This window comes from Cryptotermes secundus, unplaced genomic scaffold (assembly GCF_002891405.2).
Source record: "Cryptotermes secundus unplaced genomic scaffold, Csec_1.0 scaffold46, whole genome shotgun sequence".
Taxonomy (NCBI): Eukaryota; Metazoa; Arthropoda; class Insecta; order Blattodea; family Kalotermitidae; genus Cryptotermes; species Cryptotermes secundus.
The window spans coordinates 1,508,676-1,520,961 of record NW_019726221.1 but is presented as its reverse complement, the minus strand read 5'-3'; the positions used below and the strand labels follow the sequence as shown (position 1 = coordinate 1,520,961).

Here is a 12,286-nt window from a genome sequence, read left to right as displayed (position 1 = left end):
ACTTCCATGTTATTCACATTTCAGAAAACATATGAAGAAAATTCCCTAAAATGGCCAAATGTGCTGAGAAACACCCTTAAAAGTCCAAAAATTTACCAAAAAATACCGTAAACCTAAAAATGTCAAAAAATTACCTATAAAATTTACATTTCTGTAACCAGCAGCTCATATCTGAGATTTATATATTTAAGAGCATTGCATAGGATACAAGGGAAAAAAGATGACATGTCATCAGAATCCGGGCCCTGCTCATAAATGTTGATGAAACTATACACACACCCAAAATAATGGGACCAGTGGGAACAGAATTCGTTTGTGTGGGCTGCAATGAAATAACTTCAGCTGTCAATACTGAATGATGATGTTCCGTTTGTTTACCCTCTGTAATGCTCATGTAAGTGCGTTAGTGATTGTGCTGAGTGAAAGTCCATACAAAAGTATTGGAAAATGGAAAACTTGTCCTATTTTGAAAGAGAACACATCATTGGTATGTGTTTAACTGGAGCGTGTCTGACAAAAGCTGCCATATTATTAGGTATATTGAGAGTAACAGATTCAAAGGTTATGTAAGCATATCATACAGTGAGAAGAATTGTTTTGAAAAAATCACAAAATTACTGCAGCACAGGTGACAGCAGAACTGAATATTCATCTTGAAGACACTGCTTCCACAAACACTGTCCAACATGAGCGTCACAAATCCAATATCCACAGTAGGGCTGCAATTGCTAAACCTCTGATTACTGAAAGTAGTGCTCAGATGTGTAAATGTTGGTGTCACGACCACAAAACCTGGACACCTGGAAATGTGCATGTTATATGGTTAGATTACTAGTCCTTCATGCTGTTCCCCACATTAGAAAGAGTTTACGTTTGGAGAACACCCAAGGAAGCCTACAGTCCAGAGTATCTGGTTCCAACAGCAAAACACTGTAGAGGTTCTGTGATGGTTTGGGCAGCAGTATCATGGTACGGTGTTGTGTTGGTCACCCTTCAAGGCCGAATTACTGCAAAGGAGTATGTGGCCAGGGTGGATCCCATGATCCAGACGTTATTTCCAAATGACGATGCAGTTTTCCAAGATGACAATACCCCCATTCACACAGCTGGAACTATTCAGTGATGGTTTGAAGAGCATGAAGATGAACTTTAATATGTTCCCTGGCCAGCACAATCACTAGATTTGAACATCAGTGAACCACTCTGGTGAGTTTTGGAGACTACAATGAGGAACCAGTTCCCACCTCCAACATCTCTAAAGCAACTTGAAAATGTTCTTCAAGAAGAATGGTATAAGGTTCCACTACAGACTGTTCAAAACTTGTATGAGTCCATTCCAAGAAGGACTGTGGCTGTATTGAAGGCAAAAGGTGGACCAACACCATATTAATAAAGAGATGCGTACAGTATCAAGTCATTTTTCCATTATTTTGTTCAACCTCTGCATATGATAATTCACAAAACTGAAATTAGCAGCAGCGTTATAACTCTGTGTACCAATTTGTATGAAAATGTTCAACAGTTTAAAGTACTTGGTGACAACAGTAATGAATGTCAATGAAGTTCATTGTGAAATTAAAAGACTAATAAAGCAGGAAATACTTGTTATGAAAGTATCATCTGTTTATTTTCTAGAATACTAGAGATCAAGATATATGAAACAAATTTTCCACTTGTTCTCTATGGTTGTGAAACATTATCTCTTACTTTAAGCACAATAGATCACAGTAGGTCGCAGTGCAAGGGCCGAGAAGGCCCACCCCCTTATACATCTCTTACTTTGAGGAAAGAACAGAAATTATAAATATTTTAAAATAAGATGTGGGGTATGTATTTCTATCTAAAAGGGAAGAATAAGTGGCAGTTTAGAAGCTGGCGTGACAGGGAACATAATTTTTCATACCAGTTGCCTAGTATCATTAATAGTAGTGAAGTTAGCATCCATGGAGATCAGAAATTCACACAGAATTTTGGTTTAGAGACCTCTTACAAGCAGCTAGTTGGAAGACCCAGAGAATAATTGGAGGACACCATTAAAATGGAAGGTGGATGGGACTGTCTCAGAATCAAGGCGGACTTTGGTATTAGCAGTTTCGAACCTTTATGTTCTGCTGCTAGAGTTAATTTTTGTGAGTAGAATAGTTTTTTAATTATCAGACTACAGGAATGTGCAAATAGAGCATACAGATGATGCATTTTTAGTCAATTCACACTCTAGAAGAATAAGTTGTACATTAAACAAAACATTTTGATTTATAAATATTCTAATAGAAACTAAGAAATTGGTAGTGATTCGTTTTTACTGCACCATCTCCTTCACATTGGCTGTATGGGTAAAACACTTGAACTGCCATGGATCAAATGAGGGGGAGAGGGGCATGTAATCTACACATGAAAGAAGTAAGCAGAATATTGATAGAATATATATATCTATATATTTAATGAGACAAGATACAACAGAAGAAGAGCTATTTCCTGCGTAAACAGTATCTTAACTATGTAAGATTTGAGGTTTTCACAGCGGTGACTATGAAGAAAGCAGTCTTCTGGGATGTGGCACCGTGTAGATGTGGTGTTAACCGACGTTTCGGAGGAGCGTATCGCCTCCATCTTCAGGGTAGAAGGAAAAATAAGAAAATCCACAAGCAAAGAGACTGTGAGAACCAGTACAAGCAGACTGCTTCGCAACAAGCCACAGATTTTGCTTTCATCACTGACACTTCATAGTACAGTGTTTTAGTTATTGCCACCGTATGTAGGTCTCTTTGTTATTTTCATGTAGGTTTGGATACACAAATCCAAGAGATTAAGGAATCTGTGGAACTTCCTCTTACCCATCCAGAATATTATGAAGAAATGGGTATTAAACCCCCCAAAGGAGTTATTCTGTATGGACCACCAGGTACTGGGAAGACTCTGCTGGCCAAGGCAGTGGCCAACCAAACATCAGCAACATTCCTTAGAGTTGTTGGTTCTGAGCTCATCCAGAAATATTTGGTGAGTACTTGTACCATATACACATGAGCTCAAGCTGATGCATCTGATTAATATATGCATGAGGTATTTACTTTAATCTTGGGCAGAATACTGGCTAACCTGACTTCATATTTTTCATTATTTCCTCAGCCATTCCTGGTAATTGTCATATTTTGAGAAATTGGCCATGTTGTTTCCTTTCTATTTTTTTTCAAGTTCACCATGCATGATTATACTCTCATCTCATTTGATGCTTCATAACCTTTGCATATACAAACTTTAAATAATGATATGAACCAGCAGACATGTGTGAAAAATATCTGAGCATTGGATCCTATTCTCATAATCTAGTATTATAACTGTGGGATGTCATATGAAGAGAACCACTAGTTGAACTGTCCTATAGTATTTATTACAGTTGCACCGTTGTCACACTTGCTTGAATGTGGGCAGTTCCCACACAACTGTGGAAAGATTATTACAATAAGAGGGTTTTCTTGTAATGTGATTTCTGTATTTAAATGTTGGATGTTGTGGTCTAACTGGCCACACCCCTCTGTTTCATGTTTCTCTACAGTTCTTTGTTGTGGTAACTTGTGTATGTGATGCATTGTCAAGTTTGTACTGAAGTCAGTTTGAGAAGTAATGCCATCAGTAACAATCTGTAAGTAATTGCAACTGCAGTGGGAGCTATTTGCCAACTTTAGCAAGAGTTTCAACATAACAGAGTTTGAATGAAGGAATGAGAAGACAGTATTGTCCTGGTGAAGACACTGGGAAGAGTGTAAGAATAATAAGCTCCCATTAGGATAGCTGTATTTGTCAAAATTTAAACTTATCATAAATAAAGTCATTCTTCTATTAAACTATGCCTGCATAACATTATTTACCCCTTATTTTTACATGAGAGCTATGTGCTTCAAATTCTGACTTCAATCCACAACTTCCTATATGATCATATACCCCAGACTCTTTATCCCTGGTAAATAAAAGTTCAGTACATTGCAGGAAAAATCAGTTGTGGTAACTGAAATAGTTAAAACNAATAGACAAGGTGTCACAGAAACCGATGTTGCTATAACCAAGTTTTTCTGTATTTTAGAACTTTCTTTTAATCTAACTGAAACCTCATATTGTTTCTGTATTTCTGTCTGTATGCACACACCAAAAATTATTTCATCCAGGCCAAGTTAAGCTTGTTTATACATGCACACAGTTACAAATTTCATGTGTTTCATGTGGTTAATCAGCTGTTACGGTGATTAGATTATAGAAATTACACCAGTGAATTGTGAATGAAACAAATGATTTACTAGATTTAAAATAATACATTGTTTGGATTTGTAGGGAGATGGACCTAAGCTGGTAAGAGAATTGTTTAGAGTTGCCGAAGAACATGCTCCTTCCATTGTATTTATTGATGAGATAGATGCTGTTGGAACCAAACGCTATGATTCAAATTCTGGTGGTGAACGCGAAATCCAGAGAACCATGTTGGAGTTACTAAATCAGTTGGATGGATTTGATTCTCGAGGAGATGTGAAGGTATTCAGTATAGTTATAGCAGATCGCTCTCTTGTTTGACAGCATGCCAATTTAGGATACATTATGGTGGCACATTATAAATTAATTGACTCAATATTGATGTTAAAATGTGTTTTATGTTACATAATTTATTTCAAGGTTGTAATGGCTACAAACCGAATAGAAACCCTGGATCCAGCTCTGATCAGACCTGGTCGAATTGACAGGAAGATTGAGTTCCCACTACCAGATGAGAAAACAAAACGTCGTATCTTTAATATCCATACATCACGTATGACTTTGGCTGAAGACGTAAATCTGACAGAGCTTATTATGTCCAAGGATGATCTATCTGGTGCTGATATTAAGGTGAGACTTTACTTATATGATATTGCCACTAGAGAGATTGGAGGTAAAAGAGGGATTTCCATTTACATGAATCTATCAACATTTCTGCATTTGAAGCTGAGATGTTAATAGATTGACTTTGATCACGGATTCACTTACTTCAAAGAACAAAATTTGCTTTCCTTATTACTTTCTTTTCCTTTTGTGCTGGCATGAAGCAGGTCAGGCAGTTTTCATTTGTGAATATATTCTTTTTAATTAATAAATAGAAATTGATGCATTACTATGTAATATAAAACTTGTAAATTAAGGGTAATGCTCATTAATTTCTTGAAATTAGCATGCAGTAAATGGCTCCCTTCACCAGTGATACATGCTTGGAGGCTATTAATGAAATCACATATTGTAACATATCCTGTGATACAAGCCTGAAACTTCTTGGATTCTGTCCATGAATTTTTCATAGTGGGAGACTATTTGGGATATAAAACTCTTGAGATATCCTTGTCCAAAGGAATTGGAGGCAGATATATCATGGAATCGGGCAATCAGATCAGGAGACAAGATTTGTGAGAACAGTTCTGCACAATCTTTTGCTTATTACTCTTACATTATGAAATATGGAAGATCTGATGATATGAAACTTGTTGCACATGACACAGTATTGTGCTGACTAGGTATCTGTCTTCACCATTGCTCATTTAAGGTTATGAATTGAAAGAGCATAAACCACATTGACAAAAAGAGCTCAAAATTAGCCCAAAGGAAGGAGCCTAACTTCTGATGATATTCTGCATTTGTCAGATCGTAGAAAAAAAATGAGTGCAGTGGGACAGTAACTAAAGTAACTTCATGGAGCTGAGCCAATCTTGAGAAGCCTCCAGTTATTCAGCTACTCAAGAATTTCACATTTTCTGGAACCTGAAGGTTCATTACACATGTTTACAAGAGCCCTCCACTAGTCCCTACCTCAGGCAGTTCAATCCAGTCCATACCATCCCATCCTTCCTAAGGTCCATTTTAATATTATCCTTCCATCTACAGATGAGATAACAAAAGGTTCTGGACTGAATGGTGGCGAGCATTACCCAGATTCACTCTCCTTTCAATTTCTTCTGAATCAGAATTTGATTTGTTACTTTTGTTCCCAACTTTGCCACATTATCAAAGGATTTGTTAGCTGTCTTTTATGTTATGATTTGCCCTGCATTCTGGTAATGAGATATATACTTAGTTTTCTTTGCATTTACTTCTAATCCAGTCTCCTCCCTAGCGTCAATTAGGGTTTCTGTGTTTTTCTTTATGGCATCTATGTTATCTCCCAATAGATTTACATCATCATTGTAGGCCAGCAGCTGATGTGCCCCATTTAATTTCAGCCCAACCTGGTTTCTCTGGTCCTTCATAATGGCATATTCTGAAGCAGTGGCAATAAAGCATCTCCTTGTTTGAGACCATTTTGATTAGGAAACATATCACACAAATATTACCTATACGGCCTTCACTATAGGTATCATTTAAACACATTTTAATTGGCGTAACTAGTTTCATGGATACCCAGAACTCTGAGAGTGTTGTACTGTCATGTGTAGGGTGGTACACATGACAGAAATGACGGGTTCTAGTTTGGATGATTGGATTTATTGGCACTTTGATTACAGCCTCTCTTAATTACGGTCAGGTACAGGCAATACAGTGCTATCGCTGATTTACACTTTATAATTCACTGTTACACACACCCACTAGTCCTGTCCTGGTAATGCAATTAAAACACAGGAACTAGCGCTTCAGATCACTCCAAATATTACATATAAATCAGATCACACTTTACATCCTCACAGGCCTACCTCCTGTATTCTTCTGTACTCCTGGTTCCAGTTTGCTCTATTTCTATGCTTCTGCCACTATTATCTCATAACTCTTAACTAGTAACTGTACCTCATAACTGTTCTCATAACTCTGCCACTGTACTTCTAGTTACAATTCACTCTGAACTTACAGCTCACAGCTCTTGTTATATAGCCGCAGCACAGTTCTATTGTTGATGATGCCAGAAAACATGTCACATGATATCTCATCAGTCCACTGGTGCGCTGACTGTTGCCTAGCAGTGAGCTATAAACATTCATCTTATTGTTGTAACACCCTCAACTGAAGGTTGTTTACAGGTCGTTGCCCACAAACACTCTGTCCATCCACATTACGCTGCTCCCTCCTTAAGGCTGTTCATCCTGAATAGCATAACAGTGTATCACCTTTTCTTTTCTTCCGAAGGCTGTGCTTGCAACATCTTTTTCTCTGGCTCAGTGTTTCCTCTTGTTGGGTCTTTCTTTTCCAGGTTGCAGTGACCATTCTCCATCTGTTACCACCGCTCCTTCCTCAAGGCCAGCTCGTCCCAAGCAGTTCCAGTCAGTTCAAGTTCTGACCATAATCCAAAGTTCTCCTCTTTTCTCCCTCTCTCCCCCCCTCCTACAACAGTGGGGGCCCTATCTGGCTCTTCCTATGCTAATGCTACTGTTTTTTCCACTTTGGTGGGGGGCCAACCCCTCCACAATGTCCAGTCCAAATATGTGAACATAAATATGCTATCAGCCATGTCAGTTGGTTAAAAATTATCAGAGTTTCAGGAACCGTATCTGTCACTGAAACATCAGTAATTTTAACCAGTTGACATGGCCGATAGCCAAAAAAAAAAATATTTACTTTAGTCACTGTGAAAGCTTCAGATCATACTCTTAGGTTGGTGGTTACATAAGTTCTGCTTGTTTCACATTAGTTGCAACTTTGTTTCAGGCTATCTGTACAGAAGCAGGTCTGATGGCTCTGCGGGAGAGACGGATGAAAGTAATGAATGAAGATTTTAGGAAATCTAAGGAGAGTGTTCTTTATAGGAAGAAAGAAGGCACTCCAGAAGGTCTATATTTATAAAAAACATAGAAAGGTTCTTTTCCTTTCATAATTATATACTTCACTTGGAAAAAGAATGCAGAACTTCTAACCAGTAAACACCCATAATTAATTAAGAATGTAAACATTATTATGGAAATAATTTTAATAAATCTATTCATTCAGTGTAGTTGGTGATGAAAATATTTCAGATAAGTCTTTGTCCATTATTCACTGTTAACATTTATAATTTTCCAGTTTTTCTGCCATATTAAACACACCTATTCCTCAGATGGGTCTGTAATTAGCCTTCACGTGTATTTCTTCAGTGCCACACTCCACTCATTTAACAACTGGAAATTGTCCTGTTGTATCCTGTCTAGTGCATCCTGTACATAATGCCTTTGATTCTCAATGATGTCTGACATTGGTTTTGTGGTGGTGGTTTCTCTATGTTCCTGATTTTTGGTAGGATCTGCCTGACACAATTGACACATGCCTAAAGAAGTTTTCTCTAAAGTAGTCTTTAGTGAGCTGGCTGCAGGTACAGGGCCTGCCTCAGTATGGTGAAAAACAGTGCTGAAAAAAAAAGATCACACTCAGTTTGTCTTGTACTATTTACAGAAACAGTATGAGACTTGGGGTTATCATGGTAGTAAGGTAAAGTTACCCCTGTGCTTAATTAATTAAGCAGTATGCCATGAAGACATATGGGGGAGTGGAGGTATAGCTCCACCATTCTTGACCTTGGCACTAGATGAAGGTGAGTGGTCAGCTCATGCCCCAGCTGTTTTACCCCAGGGAAGAGAGCCCCCACAATACATGCTGGATAGGAGGCTGGGTGAACCTCTAAACCAGTCTGGAAGCTATGGGGAAGTGAAAGATGTTGACCCTGCCTGAAATCGAACCCTGGCACATAGCCCATCATTATACTGACTGAGCTATCCCACCTCCTTTTCACGGCAGTAAAGGTCTACATTATTGTTTCTGGATTACGACACTAGGATTATAGGTGGGTACTGAAGCTGGGGGGCAATATATTCTTCAAAAATGCTGGTAACCACTTACCAAATTACACTGTATTATAACCTAGAAGACCATAATATGAAAGCATCTGGTGTTGCCAAATGCTGAGGTAACACCTTAAATTACATCATCCATACATCATTTCCATTTACAGCAAAACCTGGATTTTACATTCCTGAAGAGACCATTAAAACGAATTTAAAATAAAGTAAATGAGAATTATGTAGCTATTAAAACTAAGTACACTAAATGAATACTATATACACTAAAAATATAATCTAGTTCACATCCACATGTCCATTAAAGCAAGCTGTCACTTCGCTTCCTGCTGAACCCTGAATGTCTCATTCTTGATACTGCTAGGGACAGCCATCATGTTATCATCAATATAAAAATTCAGAATTTCCACAATGTCATTGTCCTCCAGTGCTAACAGGAACATTGCTAGAGATTCACATTTGCCACATCATCTTCCTCACCCTCCTTAGACACATCAGATGTAAACTTTTCACCCATCATTGCTCTAAGGATACATATTCTTGAAATGATATACCTGCTTTCAGCTGACCCTACTCATCTTTGGGTTAGCTGTGTTATTTTGTTCATATGTTCTCATACAGGTTTCAATCACATTCTCTCTATCTCTGGACATGCTCACCTTATGACTCCCTTTAAATAACCCAGTGATAATGCAGCTTGATATCCTTCAGCATATCCCATGTCAAAACCCTTCTGAAAAACTGCATCCCTTCCAGCTGCTGCACCATCTCGAAAACCAGCCTGAAATCACCAGGGATTTGTCAGTATTTCACTGTACCTTCCCTGTTTTCTATGCAGCATATTTGTATTGAGTTGTATTTGTCATTGAAGAGTTAAAGACACCTTTGATGTAATAATTCTATAGACGTTATGACAGTGACATATCAATGCTATGTTGAACACAATCCATTGTCTTGAGATATGTTTGATATTAACAACATTTCAGAAATAGTATTTTTATAGTATAATACCTAAAGAAGCGGACTAATATTTTTTCGTACTTGTGTAATGGTTGAACACATTTTGTTCCAAGCCCCAATATCCATGTCAGTATGATCATCTACGCTTTTGTCAGCCATCGTCAAATTGCTGCATTCGTATATTTCACAACTATAACTTGCACCAAATCATTGACTACAGGTCAGTACGTTCACGATTTCACGATCACACCATGACAATTGGCAGACAACTTGCCTGCCATATTTTCATATTATATTATTCATATGTCTGCCATGAACATCACTAAGATCTTAGTGCTGCTATCTCTCCCCAGCTGCAAATCTAGTAATACTCGTTCAACATGGCAGCCACCAGCGCCGATACAATGATCGGTAAGAACGTCATGGTATCAAAGCACCGGACTATGCGCATTGTTCCCTCATCCCCGAATGGGTAAATACTAGTTCAAAAGAATAGCAATAAATGATTTTGCAACACGAACGCTTTTACCTATGGCTGGTGGTATGATAATACCTTTATTCCGACCGTGTTCACTGAACTGGCAGCGGCCAGTTTATGTCATTAGACCTGCAGCTGAATATAGAGGCCGTAATGATAGACTGTGACGTCACGGCTATTACTGTGCCTGCCAATGAGGCCAATGAGGTAGCGTATTCACATCCTGCAGAGCTGCAGAGGATGTAGTTTGGCAGCAGACTGAGGAAACTGGCAACCACATTTTCCGATAATTTTAATCAGCCTGAGTTGTACATATGTTACAGAATGGGGCAGTTCAATGTGTCTGTTCCCGACAAAACTGAATTAACGTGGTGACAAACCAGTGGTTTGTTGAAAATTAAATGATGCTGACCTAGCTCGTGGTGCTTTCCCTGCGATAGGTTTAAAGTAGCAAAACCAGTTGAACACGTTTTGTATGTGATTTCACGGAAATCTGTTCAAATAGGTATTTATTTTGCTTAATAGAGATATATTTCCGTTTTGTCATATAATGAATGCAAATAAAACTGGAGAATCTGTACCGAAAGGAAGTGATCACTCAAATGCGGAGTCCAGTGAAGATAGGTGAGTAGTTAACATCTGTTATAGAAAAAAATCTGTAAAAATGTTTTCTGTGTTTGCTCTTAACATACGTCTTCATGACTTGGTCCTTAATTAAGCATGGAGCAGCATTTTACACTTATATTTTTTTAAATATAATTTTTTAAGCTTTGCAGCTATATAGTCTTTCAAGAGGATTCTATTTTCACAAATTTTGCCCATAGAATTTTGGCTCTTGCCAAAGCTTCAGCCAAAGGCATATCAGATAAAGATATCCAGAATGAGATTCCTGATCTGCGTCCAGACCAGCGTGCTAGCATCATCAATAAGTTTCTGTCAAAGGTAATTTTTTTAAGCTTAAGAAAGTGTAACACTTGTTTAATGGTAATGTAATTTTGACTTGAATAATTCCCATTAACAAAGAAAATCGGTAATAATTTTTCACAGTTTTGAATATAATGTACATATTTTCAAGTTCAGAAGTTTATGTACATCACAACAGTAAGTACATCATTGTAAGTTTCAATATAAAACTAAATGTACATATTTAATGTCCTTGTATTAAGTTTAGTTTAACATTTTACACTTTGACACAACATGTTTCAGCCCCAAACAGCCATCTTCAGGTGTCTTGGTATGTTAGAAATGTATTATTAAATTATGATAAAACTGCTACACTGTGTTAGTGCGTGTTAAAATCACATGCTGTAGTTCTCTTTTCAAGGAAAAACAAAGTAAAATCCATTAAAATTTCTATTAAACCCATGTTATTTTGGTGCATTCTATTCACCTCACAAGGGGTGACGTCCATTGTTCAAAAATGTATGTCTGTCCCAGGTGTTTTGTTCCGGCAGCTTGCCCTTCACGTTCGTAGCCCACTTTTCAGTTGTCTGCAATATGCCCCTGGTTTGCGTGTTTGCCCACAGCATGTGGTGTTGTCTTTACTAGTGCTGGAACAAAACACCTGCGACAGGCATACATTTATGAACAGTGGACGTCATCCTTGTGCATTGAAATAGAATGCACCAAAATAACATCGGTTTAATGGAAATTTTAATGGATTTTATCCTCTTTTTAANTTAAAAAGAAGCTAAAAAATTATTTGTTGTGTAACGTCTTTTATTCTCTTCAGGAATTTTTTAACAACTGTTGATATGGACTGCTTGCTGACAAATAAATCTGTTTTAGATAAATTATTTATATGTACAGGAATATGTTTTAAATAGTCTGTTTGTATGTTGTAAACAATCTGTATATATGTTTCAAATATTTTCTCTAGTCTTAGGTATTTATTATTTATTATTCTATATTCATGTACTTTGAATGTTATGCTTGATGTAATATTGTTGTTATCTGACATGTCCAATTGTAATTTCTACAGCTACGGATGAAATAAATGAATTGAATTGAATTGAACATAATTTAATAAAATATTTGTAACATATCAAGACACCTGAAGATGGCCATTTGGGGCCGAAACATGTTGTGT

General features: G+C 37.4%; 3 protein-coding genes across 3 annotated transcripts in view; 2 read left to right on the top strand and 1 right to left on the bottom strand.

The window, feature by feature from the left end:
* The window catches only part of LOC111863848 (26S proteasome regulatory subunit 4), a gene marked incomplete at its 5' end in the record, with an annotated part of 14,522 nt that extends 6,484 nt beyond the window's left edge, over positions 1 to 8,038 (top strand). Inside the window, 4 exon segments of the mRNA XM_033751227.1 lie at positions 2,783 to 2,997; positions 4,324 to 4,521; positions 4,660 to 4,869; positions 7,642 to 8,038. Coding sequence (XP_033607118.1) covers positions 2,783 to 2,997; positions 4,324 to 4,521; positions 4,660 to 4,869; positions 7,642 to 7,776 — 758 coding nt within the window.
* On the bottom strand, positions 7,883 to 10,059 carry LOC111863849. The gene is made up of 3 exons (XM_023850595.2): positions 9,801 to 10,059; positions 9,419 to 9,540; positions 7,883 to 8,313 (listed from the first exon to the last, which is right to left on the bottom strand). The coding sequence occupies exons 1-3, from the start codon at positions 9,876 to 9,878 to the stop codon at positions 8,046 to 8,048; spliced, it is 468 nt and encodes a 155-aa protein (XP_023706363.1). The 5' UTR covers positions 9,879 to 10,059; the 3' UTR covers positions 7,883 to 8,045.
* A 350-nt stretch (positions 10,060 to 10,409) lies between these two features.
* Positions 10,410 to 12,286, top strand: part of LOC111863860 (DNA-directed RNA polymerase III subunit RPC6) — a 14,996-nt gene continuing 13,119 nt past the window's right edge. Inside the window, exons 1-2 of the mRNA XM_023850610.2 lie at positions 10,410 to 10,821; positions 11,022 to 11,139. Of these exons, the coding sequence (XP_023706378.1) occupies positions 10,748 to 10,821; positions 11,022 to 11,139 (192 nt within the window). The 5' untranslated portion in view covers positions 10,410 to 10,747. The remainder of the gene's footprint in view (positions 10,822 to 11,021; positions 11,140 to 12,286) is intronic.

Coding starts and splice junctions, on each gene's coding strand:
- LOC111863849 (XM_023850595.2), bottom strand. CDS start 9,878: ATGGCTGACAAAAGCGTAGATGATCATACTGACATGGATATTGGGGCT. Junction 9,541..9,800: donor TGTGTTCAACCATTACACAA/GTACGAAAAAAT, acceptor TGGTGATTTCAG/GCTGGTTTTCGAGATGGTGC. Junction 8,314..9,418: donor TATTTAAAGGGAGTCATAAG/GTGAGCATGTCC, acceptor TTTTTTTTTCAG/CACTGTTTTTCACCATACTG.